This window comes from Lutjanus erythropterus, chromosome 9 (assembly GCF_056507025.1).
Source record: "Lutjanus erythropterus isolate fLutEry1 chromosome 9, fLutEry1.hap2, whole genome shotgun sequence".
NCBI lineage: Eukaryota > Metazoa > Chordata > Actinopteri > Lutjaniformes > Lutjanidae > Lutjanus > Lutjanus erythropterus.
Genome location: NC_139325.1, coordinates 40,583,581 through 40,610,447, shown reverse-complemented (window position 1 = coordinate 40,610,447; position 26,867 = coordinate 40,583,581). Strand labels below are relative to the sequence as shown.

Below are 26,867 nucleotides of genomic sequence, written 5' to 3'. Positions count from 1 at the left end.
AGTGTGTGCTGCCAGTGTCCTCCACTAGCAGAGTCTAGCTTGTTTTTCATGAGAAACAAAATCTTCAGGAAACACCACATCACAATTCAGTGCAAAGTTGACAACAGTTGTTAGAGCTACTACTAGGAGTTTTCACCTGGTTATGAAACGGTTTCAATTCAATGCCGATGGATCTATATGACCAGTGTATGCAAATGAGGCCATCTGTGTGAAGACTGGCTCTTTCTGTATAGTTATTCAGTGACTGCCACCTGGTTGGATTCCCCTCAAAATGAGATGAAATGAGCCTGTGTTTACAGTTTCCCACGCAAAAGTTACAGCGAGTTGTATGTTGGTCAGATAAAAAGAAACCAAGGGAGATTTCTTTTCAGGTAAATATAATTTTGACATTATATTTTGTGTTTATAGCAGTGTTTTTTGTCCACAGGGGCCTCCAAAATCAACAAGAGAGAAGTCATGTGTAGTAGCTTTTAAGGAAGGTTGTGTTAAGACTGCCTTTTCTGTATTGTCTTTACATGACTTTACATTTGGGTCACCAAAAATGTACTTTGGCCGCCAAATTTAGGGGCTTGGTGGCCTGTAGGGCCAATGTCTGATCGAGTTTGCCCTGGTGTTAACATTTTGCAAAGGACTTACCACCCGAGCTTGCTTAAAAGCTGAGACTGAAATTCATTCTTGACCTCAGAAAGCAGCAGTTAATCGGTAATCTCACCGCAACCAGAATCAATTTTATGGGCCAAATAGAGCATAGCACATATGTACAGGAACATACATGGACATAGAGCTCAAACAAGGACAACAAACCCAAACAAAGATAAGCAAACGCAAACATAACTATTATATATGTAAAGGTATAAAAAATTAATATGCACTGGATAAACAATAAATTGACAATAACACAGTGCAGTTACTATGTAACTTAGAGGTCAAATTTTTACTGTAAATGGTGTATACAATGCTTGAATGAACAGTGTGTGGATAAAGTATTAAGTCACTTTGAGTCAATAAGTAGTGCTCAGTGGAAAAACAATGAAATTGAACACATGCTATGAATGAACATCTACATTTCCATGACGATGGGGCACACTCCATCTGCTGAGGAAGATTCTCAGATAAAGATCAAAAGCTCCAGAACGGCTATCAATTGACACTGTGTTGAGATAAATAGTGTAAACTCCTCGGATGTAATGTAGGTTGATATGTAGGTGGGTATGTATTTAGGTAGGTAGCTATTTATTTATCCCCGTGGGGAAATTTCAGTCTCTTGGCAACAAAAATAGAAAAGGTCAGGAAAAACAAAAACTAGTCAATGCAATACAAAAGAATAAAGATACTAACAATACTAAAACTGTACTAATGTGTAATACTAATGTGAGAACAGGGTCCATAATATGTGTAGTGAAATGTAAACAGAAGTTTAAAATGCGTAAAAAGTAAATAAATAGAAAATACATAAAATACAGACATAAAATGTGCAAGATTGCAAAATACATATATAAAAAAACAGTACAGAGTCAACGTGTATAGTTATTAGAAAATGTTTAATATCAAAAGCAATATATTCATACTGTAACGCATACTGAACACAGTATACAGGCGAATTTGTGATCAATACTTTGGCGTATGTATATTTTTACATCTTAATTTCCTCACACAAAACTTCACCCATACTAATAACATATCTCTCACCTGATTGGATGAAAGTACGATCCATAGACCAGTTTGCACCAATCAGCGACGTTACTGTACGACGCCGCTATCCAATCACAAGCTGAGGAGCGAGCAGCGTAGCCCGCCCACACGCATCAGCCAGTAGTCTGGTCGAAACAACTGTCATTTAGAGTGACTGGACATGATGGGGAAGACAGAGCAGGAGCTGGAAAACACGAATTAAACGTTTCAAGAAGTATCAAAAACAACTTTTAAAGTGACTTGTGTAACGGTTACAGCTTACCTCGGCATGTGTTAGTATCTTACAGGTAAGTTATCACCAAATAAGACGTGTTGGAGCTATTTTTTCCCTCGAGCGCATGAGTTGAAATTTTAAAAAAAGGAAGCTAACGTTTTTTTTGCTAACAGGCTAATGTTTATCTTACCGTTCCCCCCACCACCTCCTCCTCTAGAGAGGCAGCAGCAGCAGCTTTGGCAGTACGTCTTTCTTACTGCGATAGGAATTACAGCCAGTTTCGGAGGATGTCAGCCCCCAGCAACTCGCTTCAGCAGCCGAGGGTGAGACGCAGCAATGCGGGCTCCCCAGGCTCGTTCAACAACAGCTGCCGTTTGCACCCCATCCGTGCCACCGTGCCCTACCAGCTCCTGCGTGGGGGTCAGAGCAGCCCGACGCGGGCGCAGACCCTCTATGGAGGGGCCACGAACAGCCGAGGCTCCAGCCCCCCCTCCAGCCCGACACTCAGTTCAGGAAGTGCAAATGCTAAGCAAAGACTGTCCCCCGAAAATAAGGATTCCTCCTGCCCCCCAGACTCTCCAGTTTCCAGAGGTAAAAACACTTCTTTTCAACTGTCTTGCCTTAATAGGCCAGGAAATGCCATGTCACCACGTGCTGTTGTCCATTGATAACTTGTAATAGTAACTTTTTTTGCAACATTTGCTGGTATACAGTTACACTGGACTGTATTAATTGTGCAAAAAGTAGGTCAGATGTTATATTTGAGGGGGTAGCCTGTAAGTCTGTAACAAGGTGGCACTTGACATGCAGAAGGTTGACGCATTAACTTTTTGGCCTATTGTCCACTTAAATAATTAGCCACTCATAAAAAAGAATAGAGTGCACCATTGGCTCTCTTTATTTCTTATGGACTTTTGACAGGAGAGAGGGGGAGGAGAGATTTGGCAGAAAGACGTGCTTTCAGTTATAAAAGGGGCCACGTCAGTCCCAATAGAAGCAGTGCTGAGCGAATGGTCAGGTGTTGTCTCCTCTGACCTCAGTTCATACATGCAGCATAGAGAACTCTGCATATTCAGAACATATGCTGAGCCTCACCATGTTGCCACATGGCTAACAGAGGCAAGTGCTATGTCATTTCATGTCACGCTCAGCTGCTCCTTGGAAGTGATGTGGAGACAAACTGAAGCAGGACATGAGAGTCCAGGCAGCCCTAAATCCGTATTTCCCACTAAATCTTATTTATGTGACAGCCTCTCCTGCCAAATATCGACACTTTGGCTGCTTTTTCAGACTGGTGGCAGTATTCTTTCATAGGCCAGAACTGGATTTTTTAGCTTAGCTTCCTTTCTGTAAACCCTGTTATTTTTATGTACAAAACACACTCACAACCACACACTATCTGCCAAATGTTTGAGGCACATTGTGATACGGAAGTGTCTGAATACAGCTTGCTTTTCCAGTATCTGTCGACAAAAAGAGATTTGTTCTGGTTCTTTTAACCTCACTGAAATGATTACTAGTTTCACAGCAAAAACAGAAAATTTACCAGCAGTTATTATTACTGTTTCAAAGTTTAATTATCTTTAAAATTGTGTTTTATTACTGCTTTGAAAAACTCATGATAATTACTGTCCAGCATCAACCAAAGTTGGCAACAGCCTCAGATGCAGGTGCAGCATGCAACATGGGTTTGTTTTGCGTCAGTGAGAACACAGACTGCAAAGAACATGATCGTTGAGAGGTTTTCAGTGTAAAACTATGTCAAATGATCTTAGTCCATGTATCAGTATTTTCTGAAAATTTTCAATACCGATAACAGAGATAATTTTGGTCACTATAATCGTGGCATGAAATTTACTTATTGTTTCCTCTCTACTGATTTTTTTTTTTTTTTTTTTTTTTAAGAACAAGGTATTCTCACCACAATTGTGCTGTGTACCAGCACATGACACAACTGCATCATACCACCTTCACTAGTCAAGTTTCATAGTTCTACCTCTTACCTTTAGCCAAAATGGCAACCCTCTTGTGTCGGTGCAGCATGGCAGTTATTGTGGAGCTGTGAGTGGAATTTGATGTTTTTGACGTGCTTCACATTCCTCAGTTCTTTGAATGAGATGACCCCCAACCTTGACCAGTGTACCATGCAAGCCAGGAAACGAAGTCTCTTCCACAACAACAGAGTAGGCAGACTTACCAGGCACGACTAATTTCACTCATGTTTGGCTAGCGGTTGGTGTTGATTTCCCACCCCAGTGGCATGCCACGCATACCTCAGTCTTCAGAAAGAGACGACCTCTAACCCAGGCTAGTGTCCCATGTCAGTGGTGATGATGGAGGCTCGACCCTCCTTCATCGCTGTGACCTCACAACCCAAACATGCATGAGAGGCCTAGGATGACGACTGTGATCATATCTGTGTGGGGTTGGTGGCTATGAGCAGTCAAAAAATGCAAACTGACATACATCTACCAAGAAGCAAATGAGTGTAACAATGTGAGCAGGATCCAGTAATCTTTCATCACAGCAGCCCAGCTTGATGTGACTGAAGCAGCAGGCTTTGCACTTTGTAATTTCATATTCATTGTGGTATTTTGAACCCACTCAAAGACATAATACTTGCCATTTTGTGGAAAATTCAGACCAAAGTGCCTCCAAAGTGCCTTGCAGTGTTAGTACCAGACAACGTCACAATGGTAATGGACTGCACTGGTGTTCAAACAGTTCATATCATAGCCTGATGATGAAGGACGGAGTGAAGAGTATTATATTCCACACCATGACCTTTTAGGTTCACCAGTATGACATCATTCTCTTACCACACTGTCCCAACAATGAATGTCCCACTCCCTGTCAAAGTGCCAGCTGTGCTGAAACAGCCCTGCTTCATTGTCACCCATTCAAACTGCAGACTAGGACCAAATGTGAAAATGAGCATGTTGTCCAAATCAGTCGACTCCGGTGGAGCCGTGCTGTAGTTTTATCAGCCCGCACATGTCTGACTGTGTAGCACCTGGTAGAACTGTAACTTTGATGTTAGGTTTTGCTCATGTCTCAGTTATGAAGGTTGGAATCGTTAGCACGGTTAGCATACCGGCCTCATGCACTTCAATACACTCAAACCCAAACTAGCTTGTTGTTGGAGTTAACCACTGAACGGGACTCACTGAGTAATGCTAATTATTCTAACATGCTATTTCCTGACCAGCTGAGGGACAGATGCTGAAACTCTTAACTTAAAAAGATCAAGGCCAAGATTAATGTCATCATTCGTCAATTATATTGCATGGAGGACGGTCAATGCTGAAATAACTGCTTGTAATTAACACATTTTTAGCTTGAGCAATGAATGTAGAACATTATTGTAAGATTAACTACAGGGTGGGCTAGTGGTTAGAGAGATTCTCCCATAACTGTATGATTAAGTGTTTGATTCGACATCAGTCATGAGGTGTAATGTGCTTTATTTACACAATATAATATGCAAGTTGTTTAAGTAATTACAGAATCTGTAATCATACCATTTGTATTTTTTGCTGTGCAAAATGGCGGCCTCCGTGGAAGAGGGCCTTCTCCCTTTTGTAGGTTCTGACATTCTAAGGTGATGAAAACACAATTCTTATTTTCAGGTCATTATATACTAATGAAAACATACTTTTGAATATTGAATTCCATTTCTGCTATACTCAGGCAGTAAATCCCAGTAAATCTTACACACTGACCTTAAAGTAGCATTGGTATAATCAGACACTGTATCCATCGTTTATTTTCTCTTTGCACCTCGTCTGAATAACGACCAAGCTTGCACAAGAAGAGGCAATTCCATGTTGCATTCTTCACTATGTCGGTAGTCTGTGCAGCGTCTACAGACAGTATATGTCTATTAAAGTGGTATGTAGGCCCTTCCAGGTTTCTTTAACTCAAGCGTTTGATTGATTTTGATTTTGTTCTGACTGTCTTCATGAAATGAAGCTAAATTATCGTGATTTTCCTTTCAACCAGTGTCATGCAGCCTTGTGAAAAATCTACAGGAAACCATTCTGCTATGGTTAACTGATTTGGACCACATGTTTGTTTTCACATTTGCCTCTGGTCTAAAGTTAATAAACCACCCATTTATCCCTGGAAATGCGGAGACTTTTTCACAGCTTGCCGAATGCCCGGTGAAGGAAAATTCTTATTAAAATTCAACCTGAAAATATTCCTTTAATATCACATACACCACTCACTCACTCATCCCCGAAATCAGCAGATGGACTGCTTTGATGTCTTGGCTTCTTTCACACTGTTTCTTTTTTCTCATCAGGAGATTATTCTAGTCTGGCAAGTGGGGAGACGATGGAAAATAACCACAATCCCAGTTCTGAGAGCACTGGCTTGGCCTATATCAATATTGATGGAAATTTAGCCTGCTTCCTTTGTCTACAATGCTTCAGGGAATTTTACTGTAGCCCAGTAAGCTTACTTAGGCAATACCTTTGGGTGGGTAGGCCTGTGTATTCTATGGACAAAGAACAACAATGAACTGCTGTGTAGTTCTACTAGGAGAGGGGTGCCTCATGTAGATACTAGTTTAGACTGTGTGTGTTGGTTTGTGCGATTATGTTGGAAAGTCCTCTGCCTCAGCCTACTCAGACAAGGAATAGAGTAACTGAGCATGTTTCCTGAACATTATGCTACCCCTTTTATTTGCTATACGATACAGAAACGTTAATTTACTTTGAATAATTGCTAAAAGAAGTGCAGTTGAGGCTGATACATTTATTCTAATTCTTACAGCAGTCTAATGATGTTCTTAAGATTACATATTTGTGTTTGCATGTTTTGTTTTCCTCTTTTTCCTTTTTTTACTGCGTGTCACTGCAGGAATGTTGAGTGGATGCAGGCAGTATTGATGTGCATTGTGTTGTGGTTGTTTATGAGTTCTTATGTGGGTGGTGTGTGCTTAACTGCTCTGGCTCACAGCAGACTGCTCTCACAACATCAGATACTCCTGCTCAGCCAGTTACGTTTGCTGCAGGCCTCAGTTCTCCAGCCTGCTGTTTGTCCTGCACTAATACTTGTGAATTAGAAAAATTGTCCATGCTTTGAAAACAAAAAGAGATTCCAAGGCTAGGTCTTGTCTCAATAAAACACTTTTGATTGCAGTAGTAAACAGAGGTGAGGGCTAAGTGTTGATTATAATGTATTGATTTTGTAACAATTCAGTCTGTGATCTACGCTTTTACCGTGAAGTAGAGCTGAACAATTGATTGCAATATTATTGATATTGTGATATGGCCAATTGCAGAAGCTGTATTTTTTTTGATAAAGAGCAAATGTGTGACCAAACAGCATTTTAATGAAGTCCTGTGGTGCTGCAGAGATGCCTTGCCCTACAAATCTTGTGATGCAAAAAAGGATCAGTTCCACAAATTATTCCCACTATGATTTTACCATATTGTGCAGCCCTATGATGGAGATCTAGCTACAGTACCTCTTTGTGCTTCTGCTGCAACAAATAGTTAAATGAACCAAGCCAAGAGAAGACTTCATGCAGTTCCATTTCAGGTGAAAAATGTAAACCATTAAGAGCTGTGTGTCACTCAAAATATGGCCCCCAGTCCTCAGCTACACATTTTTTCACTGAGGGATTTATTACACAGTGACATTTTAATATTGTTGAACTTAGTCTTATTGATATAATCGGGAAAATTGGCACATTGGGAATGTCAAAGATGCCTCAAGGTGTCAGGGAACATTGCTCACTTGGTGTTGACTCCTGCATGTGGGTATGTGAGCACCTCATCTTATTTCTTTATTCTTTCCCACAGCAGAAAGGTCCAAGTTACAGGTTCGGAGTTCCAGTGCCATCCGGCGGACGTCTTCTCTGGACGCCATCACAGGGCCATACCTCACTGGCCAATGGCCTCGGGACTCTCATGGACCGTACCCATCCTGTATGAAAGACAAAGCCACACAGGTACACACCATCCAGAGGAGAAACACTGGCTTAGATATAGGCATGAATAAGGGAGAGCCATCCGTGGTTATTTGTGTTATCCATGGTAGCAGAGTTGCAACATGAGTGGAGCTTGTGATTCTTTTTCCAGTTCTCCAATTACATTTCAAAACTGTTAGAAACAGTATCTTCAGTGTTACTGAAATGTACTTAAAGGCAAAGTATTTAAGGAGTTTTCAACTGGATATGAAAGAGTCTCAATTAAATACTGATACCTCTATATGTTAAGCAAACAAGACCATCTGAGAGAAGATTCTCCTTTAAATCAGAGGAAACAATTTATGGCATGCAGGGCGAAATAGTCTATTTTAACATTTTTATACAAGCAAAATTACGTTAGCCAGTTAAAAAGATGTAAGCAGAGATTTTTCTATAGATAGTTTTATATTTGACGTTATATTTTTTGGTTACGGCGGTGGAAACATGACTGCTTTTCTCCACAGGGGCCTCCAAAATCAACACAATATGAATGTCCCTTGTAGTAGCTTCAAGATAGAAACATGGGACCCACTCAGATAATGTAACAATCCTATTGATTTTTGTCATGACTCCCCGTTGGAATTATTTTAACCTTGCTTCTGAGAGATCATGTTTCGTCTGTCAGTTTGGCATATTGCAATACTCATAAGCCTTGGCCGCTGTTGCCATGGTGAAGAGGCGTTGGCAAATTCAAAATGTTTTGTCATTGAATTTGTTAACAACACACAGCACCGTAGTTGCACAATTCATCCAAAATTACCCCACTAAATTGGTTAAAGCTGCAGATTGTATTGACAGTTTTCTTAACACCTTAATCTTTAGCTTTTACTCGCCATTAGTGTCGAAATACCAAAATTCATCTCAGGAGTCATAGTTAATGTCTCCCCCAACCTTTCTTGTGGACACTGTCATGTACCTTCACTTTTTATCAGTGAAGCAGATGTTTTCCAATGCAGTTGTTCATCTTTTGTACTGATAACTTAACTGGGAGAGTTTCATGCTGATCCAACTCATAGAAGTGCTCAGCTCTTAGTCACGTAACATTGTCTGTGGAAAAAAAACAGGGGCGCCCGAAATGGCTCCTCCCATTTCACAACTGTATTCCTGCATAAATTATTGTGGGATTTTATTCTATATTATTACATAAAGTTAAAGTACAACAGCAACCTACAACTGAAAGGGAACGTGGTTGGTTCCAAAAATGGAACAGCTTTGGTGGCGTGTAGGTGGCTTGATAACACTAATCTTCAGAGACATGGGGTTCCCTGGTCACCAAACGGTTGAGGTGTGAGAAGAGGTGCTACAGCACACGACAAAAGCCACATAAGTTGTCTTCTTGTAACCAAATTTATCTTGAGACAAGATGCGTCATGATCCGTTGACTTATCTCAGCAAGTGGCAATGATTCATTGACCATCATATTGTTCATTTGCCTTATGGGGGAAAAAAAGTAGAATCAAATGGCTTAATCAGTCATATTCAGAAGGTCATGTGTGAGGAAAAAACCCATTGCACAGAAACACCAAGCTGTAATCATGAACTGGAACTGTTTAACCCAATATGGTCCTTATTGAGTTGAAGTTAATTCAAAGTTTGACTAAGAAAATATACTTATAATATTGCATTATTATTGTTATGACATACGGTGGCCCATATTTAAGTCAGAGTGTCTGGTAAATTCCCTGGTTAACACACACTTTCACCTTTCTCCAAGTCGATGATGTTAGTTAATACTTCAATACTTCTGTCTTAGTGGCTGGTTAGGGAGTCAAATCTACATCCTGTGGCCAGAGACTTTGGTACAGTAATCTGGTAGCGGGTAGCGGAGTCCGTTGCCAGTACAGGCGTAATATACCTTGCTGTAAATATTCTGAAATTCTCTCGCAGCATTTTAATACATTATAACACTTCATAAGACTATGTATGGATTTCTCATTGAGCCTGACCACAGTGTTCCTGGATAGAAGCCCACACATGATCACCCGGTAATCTCGCCATGTGACTGACGGATAAATGTGTTTTTTCTCTAAGAGCTTAATTTTTGGGGGGTTGGTTGGGTTGGGTGTAAAGAAAGAATATTGACTATGTATGATCATGACCAGGGCTGCTCCCTCTTTGCTAACAGAAGCCTTTCATGTGTCTGAATGAAGACCGCCAAGCCTCATTTACATGGGCTTCATCCCTTTAACCCCTCATTTGCTTCGTATTTCATTGTGTGTAGGCTGAGGAAGTGGTGAGAGGGCCTTGCAAGATCCCTTGCAAGTGGCTGTATGTAGAGTAAACACCTCTAATTACAGGGTTCCTGTGCAACCCTGGAAAGGCTGGACAAGTATGGAAAATCAATTTGATAATTATCAGGTCTTGAAAAATGTTGCTGCGCAAAAACTGCTGGGCACGTATACACACTGATCTTGTAGACCCACTTTTTTTTTTTTGCCACATTGCGATGTTTGCCTGTGCTATATACTGACAAGGCCTCATCTATGTTTCCCTGCCATTATCAGCAAAGATCTGATTGAAGGCCAAAATTAAAATCCAGTAAAGAGATTTATGTCTGTCAAAGCTGTGGAAATTTAAGATGGAAAACATTTGGCTATGTTGTAATGATGTGGGAGAGTGTGACACACTTGACAGTCCTTGAACGATTAAATGCACAAACTCCCCCAAGGATAGTCAGAGACCACTTCCTGTTAACAAGCTATGCCTGGGCCCAGCTCTTTTTATAAGAAAACAACAGCAGAAAGCAGCAGACAAAAGGTCCCCCGGCCTCTTTTGTTGTGCATTGCACAAGTTCAAGACAGCCTCTCCTTTGAGCTGTAATGTAGCCTCGTATGGAGGTGAAGTTGTTTGCACCTGTCCCTCAGGCCACGGCTGAGGCGAGGAGAAATCCCACTGCTTACCACCTGGCCCTCGTGGCTGCATGGCCCGCCTGCCTTTTGTGTGGGAGTTGAGGAGCAGAGGGCCCATACATATGCTAATCACTGTTCCGGGATAGGTCTGTGTGCCCTAGGCCCTGTGGTTACAGAACACAGAGAATGTCTGTATGAAGATTAGGGCCCTGACACACCAAGCCGACCTCAAAGAACTCACGCCGACAAAGGCAGGCTGATCAAACAGTTTGCGTTGCCTCACGTCTTCTGTTAAAAGTTGCACTTGAGTACAACACAAAGACTACAGCCGATGGCCAGCTGACCACTGACATGCATGTACCTTCTGCGCCTGCATGAGGGGAACTAACTAATCAGCAGTCCGTATTTGTAATCTGAAAACATAAGTGAAAAACAAACTAAAAAAAAATAGCTTCCTATTTTTCATGCCATGGTAAATCTACTTAAACTTTCTCATTATAGGCCTGGAGTTGATTGAATTGTGCAGATAAAACTGTTGGTGCTAGGCTTGGGCGTTTACTCACACATCTTCATTCTTGAGAAGCTGCAGGCTTTATTCACTGACAAACTCAAACCTGCACTGCACTGCATGTACTGCCAGACCAACAACTTCACTGCTCACCTATTCCTCCACTCAGCAAACATTTATCGTCACTCTCTACCACCATAGACAGACAGTAATTAGTCTGCCACTCGACCTCTCTCACGCTTGCTTAAGTTGCGCACTCAGTACGATATGCTCCTCTGACAGTAGTCTGCAGTATTTGCTAACTTACCTTTATCATCAGGGCTAAACCGAAAATACTCCCAAACAGGGAGTATTATTAGCTAGTCCTATAACTCCAGTTCGTATGTAGACGCCCTGTTTCTCAGCTCAGCTGGGCTGCTTTGTCCACCAGTATAGAGAATGCGCACTGTTGGCGTAACCTTTGCACTACAATACAGCATCTTTTATCAATTTACTACGGTATTGAAAATCATACTGTAGGAATTTTTACCCTGGTATACTGTAATACCTTTATACTACTCAAGGGTAGTTGGTGCCAATCACAAATTGCCCAAAGTTGTGTAACGACGGCCTGCCATTACCAGGCAATCAACTTTTGACTTGGTGTAGCAGGATTTTTAGATTGACACATACAATTAATCCTGTTTTATGGCTGTAAGGATGGATAAAGTTAGGATTTTAGTGATACAGATTCTGCTTATCGATACTGATACATGAAAAGATTGAACAGTCTTTTAATTGGAGGGTGGTCATCTCCCTACAGATGAAAATATTAACAACCATAAGTAATATAACATTAGTTATATCTGCCTTAACTTAGGCTACCTAGCAGTTAGCTATTTATGCCATGCTACCTGTTGGCAATTAAGTAGACGCCACTGTAATGAACGGCTGTAAATCTTTCACAAGAAACTTGGCGACAGCCCTTTGGCATTCTGCTGTGTTTCCTGTTATTTTTCCTCATCTGGCAATGAAGAATGGGTTAGATTTGGTGACTGACTTGTACTGTTCACTCACAAAGTTCTGGTTACTGCTGACTGACATTGTCTGTGGCATTGTTTAGGAACATAGATTAGAAGAGTGTGACACAGGACACTGTCCTGTCCTGAATAACTACAGAATTACTTTTGTAACAGTAACTAGCGTTACCTTGACTTGACGAGGTTGAGACCGTCAAGTTATATTGCATTTAGCTTCATTTTTGTTAATTTAGTAAAGTGAGCCCACACTTTACATATACGTTTAGTTCTGTCAGCCATGAGTGAAGAGCACACAGTGTAAAGACACACATTTGCGCAACATCAAATGTCATCTCCTTATGCTGGCAGCTTCATCATCATTAGGTGATGGTAGGAAATTTCAAAATGACAGCTAAAATACAGCGAATTAAAGTGACATAAATACCAATAGCAGTATTGTTTGGCCTGGAGGTTTTCAGTATTTCGTAACTGACCAGTGAGGAACCGGTTCCAATTCAGTACCACCTCTCAATATCCATCCCCATGTAATTCATGGTATCTGCTTTCACTGTGACCTATTTTTACTTCATTTTAGCTAAATGAATATAGAAGAATACAGTTTGAAGTTAGACTAAACAACAGAAATGCCGTTTGAGAGACATTTATCCCTTTGTTGGAATGCTCAGTGAGTTTCAGACATGCACAAGATAACAGATACACATAGTCAACTCACCAAGTCAGAATGCATGTTCTCCTCATCTCTAAACCACACCAAATGATAGCAGTGGCACTCTGCTCGCATGTCTCAGCATGCAATCTAAACAAACACCACAAATTCCACTGCAATTCTATTGAAGCCCAGTCATTATTTCCTGCTTTGGAACAGAGCTGGATTCTTGAGGATGTTGCTTGTATGTAACCCCTTGGGTGGGAATCATAATGGGAAGCATGCTGCAGGCTAGTTTTATCTTCACAGCAGTACATTATCAGGCACCACACCTGGCACACAAGTCTACAAAGCACACAACTCGGGCCGGAAGTTCAAGAACTAGCATGATAAAAGGGCCTCTGAGGTAAATAAAGGTGGGTGTTCTTGTTAACTGACAATTTGTTGGGGAGGAACAGACAGAACAGAGATAGCCTGCAGTATTTTTAACTGTCTTGTCTTAGTGTGGATACCTGAGGGCAAATTTGGTACTTAATTGCAAACCTGCCATGACATGTGGTCTGTTGACATCTTTAAAGTATTTAGCTCTCTTGTGATTTAAAACAACTGATTAATTTGTCCAGTTTTTGTCTGAACCATTGAGTATTTTGGAATTAATTTATAAAACCACAAACTTTTTAAAGCCACAAGCATTAAATACAAACAATTAGGGTACCGGCTGCAGGATAAATTCTCCTAAATGTTGAACTGAAATATTTGTGTGTGTATGTACTGAAAGCAGCTGCAATCACAAAATGAATGTGTACTAGTCTTAGAATAGATTAAACTGATTTAACGCTCATGAAGATGTGAAGGAAGCAACTAAGGGTGTGCCGTATCGTTCACAATGCATCTTTTTCTTTTGAGATAGAAAAAAAAAAGTCATGATAATGGCAATATTATGGTGGATTTGTTAGTCCCAAAAAGGAAGCGACTTCAGTTGTGTGGAAGTGGTTTGGTTGCAAAAGATCAGATATGTAAAAAGCGCAAGAAGACTGTAACAACAAAAGTGATCAGTACAAAAAAAACTTATTTTGCCACCTCATGCAGAAGCACCCGGTTGAGTGCAAGGAGAGTGAAAAATCCCATGAGGAGACCTCAACAGCTGTTGTGTTGTGTATCAGTGTTATCACAGAATAGAAATAGATTACCTAATATATATAATACCTAAAATGTTGTTTTAATTATTATAGGGACATATTGCCCACCCCTGGAAGCAACACTAGAAGATGAAGGAAAATATCACTTGTAAACCACCAAATTTAATGTTAATGAATTAAAATATATCCAATACCATCACTTTGTTGTCTCAAAGTAACAATGAACCTCCACCTTTGCTTTATTCTCATGCTTGTGCTTTTCATTTAAACCATTATTGCGCAGCCCTGTGAAAACCTATACATTATCACCCACTGCCAAATAAAAGTGTCTCACATTTCATTGAGTTACTAGTAGTGAGTAGCATTCCCTACTTGACGTCATAGAACATCTGTGAGAACTTAGTTTTTCCTCGACGGCTGAGTCCACAGCTCCATAAAGCCTCCCTGCCCTTTTACAGCAATCTGCATTCTGTATGAACAGATTAGGCTGCAGCATCGAGTCCCTCAATGTTTGGCAGGGGCATCAAACAGCACAAGCCATTCCATAGGCCATGCACAAAATGTTAATGCTAAAGGCTAGCTACACATCTGCCATCCAGCGTGGCCAAGCACAGTGGTCCCTTTATGAGAGCACAAGCACCCATTTAATTCGCTGTCCTTTTCTGGGGGAAACGAGGCCAGCAATCCAGCGCAAACGGCTACACGGGTGTTCCTCATTATTCACAGTGTGATATTCCATATCATAGGGCAAGGCTTGTGCGTTAGTTGGAGAGCTATAGAGGTTTTTCTGTTTGTGTGGGGTCAGACATAAGGCACAGTGTGAAGACACTGACATTTAAGATGTTTCGTACCACTGTGCAGACCATAAAACGTCAGATGTTTGATGACTTGTTTGAGCACCAGAGGCACTGTTGATATGCATAATCAGGGGGAAGTATGTGGTTTCAGACAACCCGATGAAACATCCTCAGTCTGTTTCTGTTTTTGCATGTATTTACATAACTTAACCGTTTCCTTGTTTATGCAGTAGAGGTCTAAAAGACATGTTCAGTGAGACAGAACTGCCTCTGTGCTCACTGGTCGGGAATTTTTTGTACATTAGGTGTTTTTTTTTTACTGGTGTACTAACAACACTAAATTTCCCTGTAGACTTGTTGAGCTGGTGTAAGCCTAGAATTGTGTGGTGCATAGTGTGTGTATATATAGACTAAATTGTAATGCAAATTCGTAGACTAATTGAAACTATTGAAGGTGAAAAGGTGGAAGCTTAACTAACACCAGGTGCTAGTAAAGTCCTTATAAATGTCACCTGTGGCTGACAAGGATGTCTTGTTGGAAGGTAAGCATATATTATCTAGTGGTCCTGTAATTATTTCCTTGAACTATGTTTGACTTGTTTGGCTGCTGGATTTATTTTGGAATGTACTTGTCGTTTTAGCCTGGAGACAAAAAATGTGTTTCATACCCTGGTTGCCACAGATGTATTTATCTTAACCTGGCTTACTAATGGAAGCAATCAAACATGCGATGACTTTTGTTTTTCCTGTTGAATGTAGTTCTGTCCTCAGGGATGGTGTCTCATGACTGTTTTCTTCATTTTCATTGATTCCAGATTTTTTAGGTTTGTGCACACGGCACTCATTACTGCTTTCACCGACATCTTTCTCAACTGCTTATCCAAACCTTTTACATTATAGGTATTAAGTTGATGCTCACATGCTGAGTGACTTCACGGTGAGGTGGCACATCTGCAATTCTGCGTCCCTATCAGGGACAGCTTATGAGTTCTTAGGTTTTTTTTATTCACACTTTTAGCTTTGTACCTCTCCTGCGCAAGCTTTTGTTTACTTTAAATTAATTTACTATATCTAACTATTTGTAGGTAAAAGTGTTTGTATGTATATGTGAATGTTATAGATATCGTATCATTTATAATAACTATTTTTAATACGAAAACAAAAATGAATTCATGACATTTCATAAGACTCATGACTCTTGATGTGCATATATTCAGCAAGGCTCAACAAGGACTACATCTGTAACCTTTCAGTTATCTGATCTATGTAAACATTAGGCCGCCCTGCCACGTAAACAAATCTCAGAAGCTGCAGGTTAGTTAATCTCAGGCTTAGGGTGATGAAAGGTATTCTGTTTAGGTATATTTGCATCCACCCACAATGGAAACTTGTGTTTGTGCTCTTGTGCAGATGTACATCACACTGGTCTTTGTGCGCCTACTCAACATAAGATATGTATATATTTGATAGCTGTGGTACTGTACAGTAAGTGTATGTATCAGTAGCATGAGGTGTGTGTGTTGAATTTTATATCTTGTGGTTATGTGTGTTTCAGACTCCAGGTCTCTGGATTGATGAGGGAGCAGAACAGGGAAGTCCTCACCAGCGGTCAGCCTCCTGGGGCAGCGCAGACCACCTCAAAGAGGTAGATTCACCTGTCTTATCCTTAAGTCACACCTGCCACAGACAGTACATTAACACAGGCAGTAGTATCAGTAATCTCTCCAGCTCTAGCCAGACTAGCTTAAAACATACACACAGCCTGTTCAGAGAGGTTTTTGTCATTTCTGAGGTTCATTCAGCTCACTCAAAATATGTTTTATTTGTCAGGGTCTGAGGTCAGCCTAAATATTATGCTCCTCAAGGTTGGTTTCCACTCCTGTCTATCTGCTGGGCTTGGTGGCCAACCAGCCGACCACATGGAGCTATTAGGTCTCCAGCTCTCCAGACCACAGTCTAAATTTATCCATTTTCTCCCCTCTTTTTTTCCCACTCAGCTGCACCCTTGCATCTCATTATGGCCTGTTGTTTTTGAGAGACAATGCAGGAGATCCTCTCAAGGGTGAAACAACCATATTATTCCCTCTTTATGTTGCACTGAGTAAACCGATTCAGGGTAACTCGTGTTACTCGAAAACCTGACAAATGCCTGTGCAACACAATAGACAGTCATATTTTTCTGCTTCCAGCACAAGATTTAACATCTGTATGTCATCAATATTCATTTCAGTTCCAGAATTATTAATGGCACACAGATGTCCTGGGGTTTTTGTTAGTATTGACCAGAATAAAATATAATTTAGAAACATTTTACAAAAAACTCACAAGTACAATTTTAAGAATTTACTTCTACCACAGAGAAAGACCAGCCAGAAGAGTTACATTCCAGAAATAACTTATTTTTTATGACCAAAATGCCAAAGGTGGTGTTATTCAAGTTTAGAATAAATTCAACCATATGATACTCAGGTATGGTAGGAAGTGTGTTTGGGATGGAACATGCTTCGTGTTTACTTTGTTGACCGTGTGTTAGCTGACCAGGCTATGGTTACACTTTTCTGATTATGCTAGGTGAGAGTAAATGATAGATCTGGATGCACAAGAATTTGATTTTTCTCACTTTACTATTAAATTGTCAAGATGGGAAATTTAAGTGTTGATGGCTTTTATTGTGTGTAGAATTGGACTTTCTGTGGATTTGAGCTATCTGAATTTACATTGCACATAAGTAATGCCAACAGTTGTAAATGGGGAGACAGGAAGAGACATATTTTGATAAGTAACAGCCACAAGAGATTCACAAAATCTATTTCCCAGCTGTGGACTCAAAGCAGTTTGATATAATAAAATGTGATTGTGAGAATCAGATTTTATAAATCACATTGAAGTGTAAATATAGGCATACATTATAACAGAACTCGCTAGAAGAATGTAGTGTTCAGCTTTTACAGACAGTCCCAGGCCTTGGCCTGTACAATCAATAGCATAGCACAGTCAGGAAAACACGTCTTTTTCATCCTCTGAGATTACATCGGCATTGCCTGGACTTGTCATTATCGACTGCTGCGGTCACTCAATGAATGTAGTGACCTGTATTCAAGCTCTCTTAACCTCTGCGATTACATGTGTGGGAGGACATCTATGAAAAAAGCAAGTCTCTTTGTTGACTGTGTTGCCAGGATTACAAGATCAGCATTGAAGACCACACCTTTGTCTGCATAGTACAACTGCGTCTATTTGGCTCACAAAGAGTATCCTGTTTTTAGGCTGATACTGGGCCAAATGCAGAGACACCCATTGACCTAACTTGTTTTCATCACTAGACATGCATGGCTGATTACTTGAATATTGCTGCAGGCTAGTACCATAGTGCATATAAAGTCAGTCTTTATGGATCCACACAGTGCACATATATCTAGTACATATTTCACTGAAAAACCATATTAATATAATATTATAGGCCACATAAGAGGAGAAGGTTCCCAAGCCATCCTTATTGGGAAACTAGCAAAATAATCGTATTAGTGTAGGATGTTAAGAACTGTTGCATCAATTACAATATTTAACTAAACACAACATTTTTTAACATTTTTTGTTCAATTGTTTTCATACAAGTTTATTTCTTGGCCAACAGTTTAATACATGGGAGCAGAGCTGCAACGATTCGTTGATTAATTGACACAGATGTGTGTCACACATTGAATTGCTTGCCTAAATATTATAGTAAATTGAATATCAAACAATTTGCAGATAAATCAGTTGTAAAAAATACATGTTAGTTACAGTTGTATATGTGGACGGTTATGCTCATTATCTTCTGCTTCATTCATTTCACTGATGGGAAAAGTTAAAATTCATGTTTACAGAAATATGACACTGATGACTTACAGCTGAAATGTGTTATCTGTGGTATTTTGTTGGCTTTTGATCCTTACCCTGACTGTGCACCCGATACATACATACATGTACATAATCAAGATTTAACGATGTCTGTGCTGCTACTTTTACAGATATATTTCCTTGATGACACGATTGTGATCTCTCATTTGCTGAAGTGATGTTACTTTTCTTCCAGCAGATTGCTAAACTGAGACTGCAGCTGCAGCGCAGCAAACAGGTCAGCCGACAGAGCAAAGACAGAGAGCAGAGCTCGCTGCAGCTGTCGCAACAGGCACAGCATGGCATTGCATGCCAACCGCAGGTGAGTTATTCATGTCAATATTCATGCCTTGCCAAACTGAATCACTGGCATGCTCTTTTCAGGTGAAAACATTAACTAACCCTGACTCTGGTGATGTAAGATTTTACCCTGACAGCGATGATATGATAAGGTAGCTTAGCAGCAAAGCAAAAAACATACAAATGAAACAGATGGTGAACAAACCATATCACTGTTGTATAAGATAAGAGAACCGAATATGAATATTACCAGGGTGAAGCAAGCTGGCTATCTACATTTCAAAATGAAAGTGCCTGTGTATTTGTGTAACATGTTCTTTTAGGTTTGTGTGTAGGCCATATTTGATCATTATCCAAGTTTATGATGCACTGTGTTGCACTACATTTGACTGAGGAGGTCCATTCTGACCAGTTGTGTCAAAAGAGGAGGAGAGAGGGAATGTGTCTGGGCATGCCCGGTTCTCTCCTTTGCAGTTCATTCATTAACAGATGCCCAGTAACAGTACACATCATTCACTGTGGGAAAATTAACACAAACAGTCATATGCTATGTCCCATACCAACCTGTGGTAGATCATAACCACGGCTGTGTTTTTGTTCCCGGTGACATTTAATCCCACTTCATCAACATGTATTTAAACTGAACGCCTCCACCCATTAAAAATCTCATGAAACTGGATCAGCGACAATTCAATACTGCAAGCAGAGGTTGTTGTCACAGAGACCAGGACATATGTAGTATTATGTGTTAAGTTGCACAATTGGCCTGAATGTCTTTCAGTGTTTGGTGGGGAGTGTATTTGAGTTTATTATTGTTATTTTATATGCACATAATTCTTCACATATTTTTGATTTCTGTCGGTTTTTACAGTACAAGGGAACTTCATCAGCCTTGTCAGCAATCCCTGTGCCAAAGTCCCTCATATGTAGAGTGCCGAGCAGTGTGGAGGGCATCAACCACGAGCTAGAAAATGTGTTTATCAGAGAGGACTGGGAGCAGAGCATACAGGTAAGGATATGTATCAATTCATCCAAATATGCAAATACTCATAAATCATCCACTCACCACCCACCCACCCTGCGATGTAGAGACCTGCACCCACACCTCAATGGCTCCTGTAGGCTATATTACTTTTTAAATTATGTCAAGCAGTGCAAGGTGATTTCTTTATTGTGTGTTAACGACTTACTTCAATGATTAGAGAGGCTGCTTTACATTAATGTCATTTCAGCAAAAATCATTGGGCAAAACTAAAATCTGTAGTCATAAACTTGACAGGACAGAGGAAACCCTCCAGAAGAAACAGAATTAAATCATCAATGAAGCTGTGTTAAATGTGCACAGCGTGTCTCTTACTGGGGAGATGCACCCCATTTCTCATCTCATCAATTAATAAGGAGCAACATTTGTACCTTAGTGTGTTATCTGTAATAACTAATCTGGATAACTAGTTAGCGACTTGCTACAACTATGTAACACAAAAATGAATTGCTTAAATACTCTTAACTTAAATGTCCCTTGAGTGTGTGGTGTCCTACAGGTGTCAGATGATGCAGAGTCGCATGATGCAGACGTTGTGTGTTGCATATTGGACAAAACTTAGCACTTTATGAATCTGTTAAAGATTTGTTCACATTAGTAACGTGGAGTGAAACAGATCTATATGTTCAAACTGGATTGGCTAGGAAACACAAAATGTTTATTTTTTCCCCTGAACATAAGTCAACTTTAACTTTTATATATGTTAATATACCTATGGTCAAAAATAGCTTTTTAGACTGTGCTTAAATTTTATTACTTGCACACAAACACAGTCTTGTAAAGTCACTTGCAGCATTGTGCCCTATACTGTCAGACAGCATATATTCTCACTCACCCTGAATTAAATCGCTTAGGGGTGAGGGGACACGTAAATCTTGCCTGATGTGGGGTAGTAAACCCTGGCAGGTCTGTAAAGCTCCCCTCTTTGAAAGTCACAGAAACACACGCAGACAAACACACACACACTTTAAACACACATACCAACTCATCCAGCACTACAGATTTACAACCTGCTGTGCACCAAGCTTTTTTTTTTTTTTTTTTTTTTTTTTGCTGATCTCCCATTTGAATCAGCTGTGCCAAAGCAGAACATTCTGCACATCACACTGTTCATCTACTGTCAAGTATTACCATCTGGTGTGGTGTTTGCTTCTCCAATTGCCCTTTAAACAGACAGACAAACACACCAGAGGCCTTTGAGTTCCAGTCGTTCTTACATTCAGGACGTTTTAGCTGATGCTCTTAACCCAAAGTGATGTCATCCAGTGAGTGAGCAGGTAGCTGTTCGGAGCTTTTGAAAGACACGTTGGCTGAATGTGACCTTTAAGTTAGGATTCTCTCCCAACATTAAGCACGACCACTCTGCCATTGTAGGATCCAAGTACGTTAACCCTTGACCTCTCACCACCTCCTCTGCTCTCTGACCTCACAGGCCATGGATGTGGTCGATGGCCGCCGGGCCCCCTTCCCTCCACATCACTACAGCAACAGTGGGGACACACGTGACACGGACACGCAGGCCCCTTCAAGTAGTGACTCCAGCCCGTTGGCCTGCCCCTGCAGCTCCGACCACCTCCACTCCCCTGATGGAAGCCCTTGTTCTGCAGAGGAAATCGACAAAGGTATGCCTTTGTTTGACACGTACAGCTTTATTGTTTAGTGCATTAAAGGGAAATGCCACTGATTTTACAAATTTAAGTCTGTTTTGTTGTATGAAGCCTTGTGTGGTTGCACCAAGTCTGATAAAATACTTGAATTCACTTAAGTCCGTGTTGGTTGGGACTGAAGACTACATGTGGGGGTTATAAAGATGTTACCAGCTCTATGTGTGTATATGTATGTATGTATATATATATATATATATATATATATATATATATATATATATATATATATATATATATATATATATATATATATATACATATATATATATATATATATATACATATATATTTATATATATGTATGTATATATATTTTCCACTTTCTGTTTCATAACTACAGAAGCAGTACGATATAGTAACCGTTCTGTTCTTCACTGTGTTTTCAGACAATTTGTGCAGTTCTCCTCTCCCCAAATTTGCCACTTCTCCCAAACCTAACAACAGCTACATGTTCAAACGGGAACCTCCAGAGGGCTGTGAGAGGGTCAAAGTGTTTGAGGAGATGGTGTAAGTATTTTTCCTTGTTTTTAAATTTTCTGATCAATTTGTTAATGCACCTTCATATTTGAAACATTGAGGCTGCACAATTGTGCTTCTGTCTGAGTCTATGGATCACTGAAATTAAAACAATAGAGTTTACTGTACTATTTCATGGACTCTGAGATCCTGCTAGAGGATAGTACAACAAAGCTAACGAGCTTATTTGCATTGTGGGTGGCAGGGATGAGGGCAAAACGGCTGTATAGGATAAACAACTAGCAGAACAGTCATGGAAATGGAAAATAAGCAAAAATACTGAGCTCCACTTCATTTGTCTTCAGGTCCGGCAAATCAAAAGGTTTCCCTCTCTTCTCGTGCCCTGACAAAAACAAGGTAAACTTCATTCCCAGGGGCTCTGCCTTCTGCCCCGTCAAACTCCTCTGCTCCTCCCTCTTCTCTCCCGTCTCTCCCTCGTCCTGCTCCTCCGCCAACCCCAGTCTCCATGGCAACGACAGCCCAGGGCCTCAGGTGACCCCGATTCTGCCCACTGCACCACTAGCTACCTATCCAGCCTCCGCTGACAGGAGCACCGACACAAGCACAGGCATAAACACAGACAACAGCACAGACGGCCCGAGCCCCGACACAGATGTGGGGAAAGACGGCTCAGCACAAGTACTCCTCACCAGCTAGTCCTCAGGTATTCATGACCAAACCACCTACAGCTAAAACATTTCAGCTAGTCAGGTGGTTTGGTTGTAAAATAAAAGTAAAAAAAAAACAAAAAACAACAACAACAACAACAAAAAAACACAAAAGCAAAAAAAAAAAACCAAAAAAAAACAAAAAACCCTTGCACTCCGTTAATCCTAACGTTAGCCAGCAGGGAGTGCCCAAGGTCTGGAAATGACAAACACATAGGAGGATAATGGTACCAGCATCCTGCTGCACAAGCATTTCTGCTTGGTCCCGGTGTGTGTGTGCCCCTGTCGGTGAACTCTGATGTTTTATCAAGAAAATTTGATGGTTTGATAAATGTCGTCCAGACTTAAAAGAGTGTGCTGACCTTGGGCACAGCGTCCCTTCACTCATCACTAACCTAGCCTTCTCCTCTGTACCGTGACGACACAGATAACAAAAATAACTTTGCTTTCTCTTTTGCAAAAAATAGAAATTACTGCTCAAATTATTGTGTTATGTAGTGCCTGCAGTTTTATCAAGATGAATTTAAAAAAGGAAAAATCATAAACCTTCACACGAAACAACTGTAAGGTATCAGAAAAACACATTCTACTCATGTTATCTAACCAGCTTATTAGCTGTTCAGTGTTCAGCAAGCTAACATCTAAAGTACATATACATAAGCTTTTTGACAGGATGGGAAATGCTCAATTCATATTTTAAACATATCAGGATGTCTTACATTACAGAGAATACATAGTCCCATATTAACCACAATGTTTGCACTTGTTAAACCTGGCTCAGAAAGATACAGGCTGTGGCCTTTTTTTTGTGTGTGTGTTTATTTTAAAGCACAGTCGGTGTCTATGTAAAACGAGCAGTTGCTGGAGTGCAGGCTCCACACAGCAGGCTTAGAGGCCAAGACCTAGATCTTTATTTCAAGTCTGATCACTATTTAAACTTGGTTAGCTGAACACAAAATGCAAATCAACTGTTTTTCAGTGACCAAATAATCAGTCACGAAGCACACAATCCCCCCCCATTGCCTTGTTTTATTGCCCCACACTACACAGTACAGTAACTCAGGTCATGTGGAATGTACTTGCTTTGACTATGTTGCCTTTCCCCAGTGTTTATGACTTTATTCTACAGAAAGACATTCCAGTCTTTTGCAGAAATGTTTTATTTTTTCCCTGGAGAGGGAGGTTATTACAGACTGAATTAACAGATTGATGTCACAGCTTGTGACAGATGACTTTTGAATTAACCTGTTCAGGTTAGAGTTTCAGGTGCTATGACACATTCCAGAGATCGCTGTTGCATTGATCAACCGTGAGTACTCATGTAAACGCAACTAGCTACATAAGCTACACCCTCGCAAATTGAGAAGTTGACAAATATGTTGTTTGTTTTCACCCCTTTGTTTAATATGTACCAAAGCAAATGACAAAACAATGAAAGGCCTGTCATGTATTAGGGACGAGAGGCACCATTTTTGTGCCAGAAGCAGAATGTTTATGTGCACTTTGTTTTGTTTATAAACAGTTCTGCAACATCTAAACACTGGTTCATAGTGTTTCAAACACAGGCGATAATCATTAAACCAAGCCGAAGCACTTATTTTTAAGTGAGATGATAATCACTATTTTTTATTTTAGACCAATTTGTAAGTTAATACAATCAGAACTTGAGTGTGCAATTGATTTTTGTTTGAAGTAAAGCTACACTAACATTTTTTTTGTGTAACACAGTTTGGCTTAATATACAGATCCAACCAGATGTGCCCTAACGTTACCTGCACAAGTTATATCACCAGAACATATAGAAAAAGAAAACATGACTGATTTAGTAAACTAGTAAATGTTTCATTCCAAAACTTTGGTCTATCAAGCCACTTGGACACAGAAACACAAATATGAACAATATGCAACACATTCCACACAAATTAAGTTGAAATACTCTCTTCTGCTTGCAGCTCCAAGAGTTTCAATCATACTAATTCTGATTTTATTCACAAGCTCATTGTGTGGTGCAGTTAAGGAATGGTTGCCATGTTTGGCAATGATGATTCAGTTCTCCTGTGTATAACGCATTTTTATGTAGATCTTGTGTGTTTTTCAATAAAGAAAACAGAAAATCTCTTTATGGATTGGTATGTAATCTTTTCAAAGACAAACACATCAATTAATAACATCAGTATTCAGAAGCATGGTGTTTATATACAAATAGGACTTGAGGTAAGGCAATCAATGTATTTGGTTATGATTAAATATTAACAAATGTCACATGGCTTGAACATCAAAGATGGCTGCACAAAAAAAATCACAATCAGTTGAAGTATACTCTTTAAGGAATCCAATAATATTTATGATGAGGTTCTATTATGTTGACTTTTGATTAGATTAAGGCATTTATTCTGATATATATTCAATTTATGCAGCATTGAAGTCAGTATAATATGACTGTATTTTCATGATTATCAAACTTTCCAGTTAGTTTGGCTTTGAAAACAACACACTGAAAACTGCATATATTCCCCATAAAACCCAGCTGAGTTAAATAAATACACGTCCAAATTGATAAAAATGATACTGATGAAAAATTGCACATTAATATAAACATATTGTTCACACTGTTACTATATGACAGAAAACAAACAACTCATGCAACATGCAGTAATAAATGAGTGATATGTGTATTTTTAGGTCTGAAATCTCTTCAAAATGGGATCACGAATAGAGCATGTAGCAAACAAATAAAAGCGTGAAACCTTTGCAGCTTGAAGACAGAAAGTGGTCTTAAATAGTTGCCAGTTATTCTGCTAAGTTAACCTGCTTGAAGTTTTGAACCAATCAATGGCAGAAAAATAAACTTCAGTGTAGTTTTGAATATTTCTCTCTCTGACTGCAGTAGCTTTACTCAACATGTTGCATTATTTTGTAAACACATGAACTATTGCACTGTGATCTTTGCCATGTTTGCTTTCTTTCCAGTGTTTTATCTCACAACATAGTTGTTTTGTTTTTTTTGCCTGCTTGTAATCTTCGGTAATGAGGATCAGTAATAAAGCATGAATGCTACGAGAGACTGCAGATTTCCAAGGCAGCTAATGTCAAAGGCTTCTTGTTCCCAACTCATACTGAGGTATCCATGCTGAACATCAAATGTTTAACCCAGTAAAACGACCAACAGGCTTAAACAAGGTTGTCTGGTAAATGTTTCATTTCTTTCACAATGAAAAGGACGAGAGCTGGTAGTTGTTAGTGGGACACTTACAGCAGTGTAATACTGCCACCATGAGACAAAAAATCTGATCTGTTTCTCATAATGAAAGGATCATTTCTATCATTATAATGAGACATGTCACATTATAAAAAAAAAAAATTTGTATAGTGAAGTATGTCATTATAATAAGAGACCTTTTATATATTGTCTTAAAAAGAAAAAGATCCAGTTAGTGATGGATTTTCATTATTGATTAGTCAGCTGATTATTCTTCATTAACTGTTTTGTCTATAAGTGAAAATTCCCAAGGTGACATGTTGAGTTAGCTTGAATTTCTGACAATAAAAGTTCTGAAATTCAGGTTTCGACCAAATAAGATAAAGGAAAGCGCGTTTGAAAAGTAATGTCAAATATTTGGCATTTTTGCTTGAAAATGATCAATGATTGATCAATGAAAATAGCCAATGGTATACAGTAACTAAGTACATTTACAAAGGTACCGTACAGTCTTCAGATACTTGTACCTGTCCTTGTACTTATTACTAGCATTTCTATTTTCTGCTACTTTATACTTGTAATTTACAGCTCCGATGGAAATACTGTACTTTTTACTCCACTACATTTATTTGATTACTTTATTTATTAATTACTTTGCAGAGTCAGGTTTAAAATACAAAAATATACTCAACAAATAAATTATTAGATTATGTAATGTTATGAATTAAGATAAAACTCGACCTTTACCAGCT

The 26,867-nt window shown here is 39.6% G+C and overlaps 1 protein-coding gene across 3 annotated transcripts; it reads left to right on the top strand.

Annotated features, from left to right (window-relative positions):
• The first annotated feature begins 1,589 nt into the window (after nucleotides 1-1,589).
• On the top strand, nucleotides 1,590-23,003 carry glcci1b (glucocorticoid induced 1b). Of its 3 annotated transcripts, none has more exons than XM_084727604.1 (9): nucleotides 1,590-1,979; nucleotides 2,124-2,497; nucleotides 7,723-7,868; nucleotides 16,400-16,489; nucleotides 18,920-19,045; nucleotides 19,895-20,032; nucleotides 21,498-21,687; nucleotides 22,119-22,239; nucleotides 22,554-23,003. In XM_084727604.1, the coding sequence occupies exons 2-9, from the start codon at nucleotides 2,194-2,196 to the stop codon at nucleotides 22,903-22,905; spliced, it is 1,467 nt and encodes a 488-aa protein (XP_084583730.1). In that variant the 5' UTR covers nucleotides 1,590-1,979; nucleotides 2,124-2,193; the 3' UTR covers nucleotides 22,906-23,003. The 3 variants fall into 3 exon arrangements, with proteins under 3 accessions (XP_084583730.1, XP_084583727.1, XP_084583729.1); XM_084727601.1 differs by having other exon boundaries at nucleotides 1,597-1,979; nucleotides 7,720-7,868; XM_084727603.1 differs by having other exon boundaries at nucleotides 1,598-1,979; nucleotides 7,720-7,868; nucleotides 18,923-19,045.
• The last annotated feature ends 3,864 nt before the right edge of the window (nucleotides 23,004-26,867 follow it).

Bases quoted from the DNA above. Each gene is read 5' to 3' on its own strand.
- glcci1b (XM_084727601.1), top strand. From the start codon at position 2,194: ATGTCAGCCCCCAGCAACTCGCTTCAGCAGCCGAGGGTGAGACGCAGC. The intron at 16,490-18,919 runs GTAGATTCACCT...CTTTTCTTCCAG, and splicing joins GCGCAGACCACCTCAAAGAG to CAGATTGCTAAACTGAGACT. The intron at 22,240-22,553 runs GTAAGTATTTTT...ATTTGTCTTCAG, and splicing joins AAAGTGTTTGAGGAGATGGT to GTCCGGCAAATCAAAAGGTT.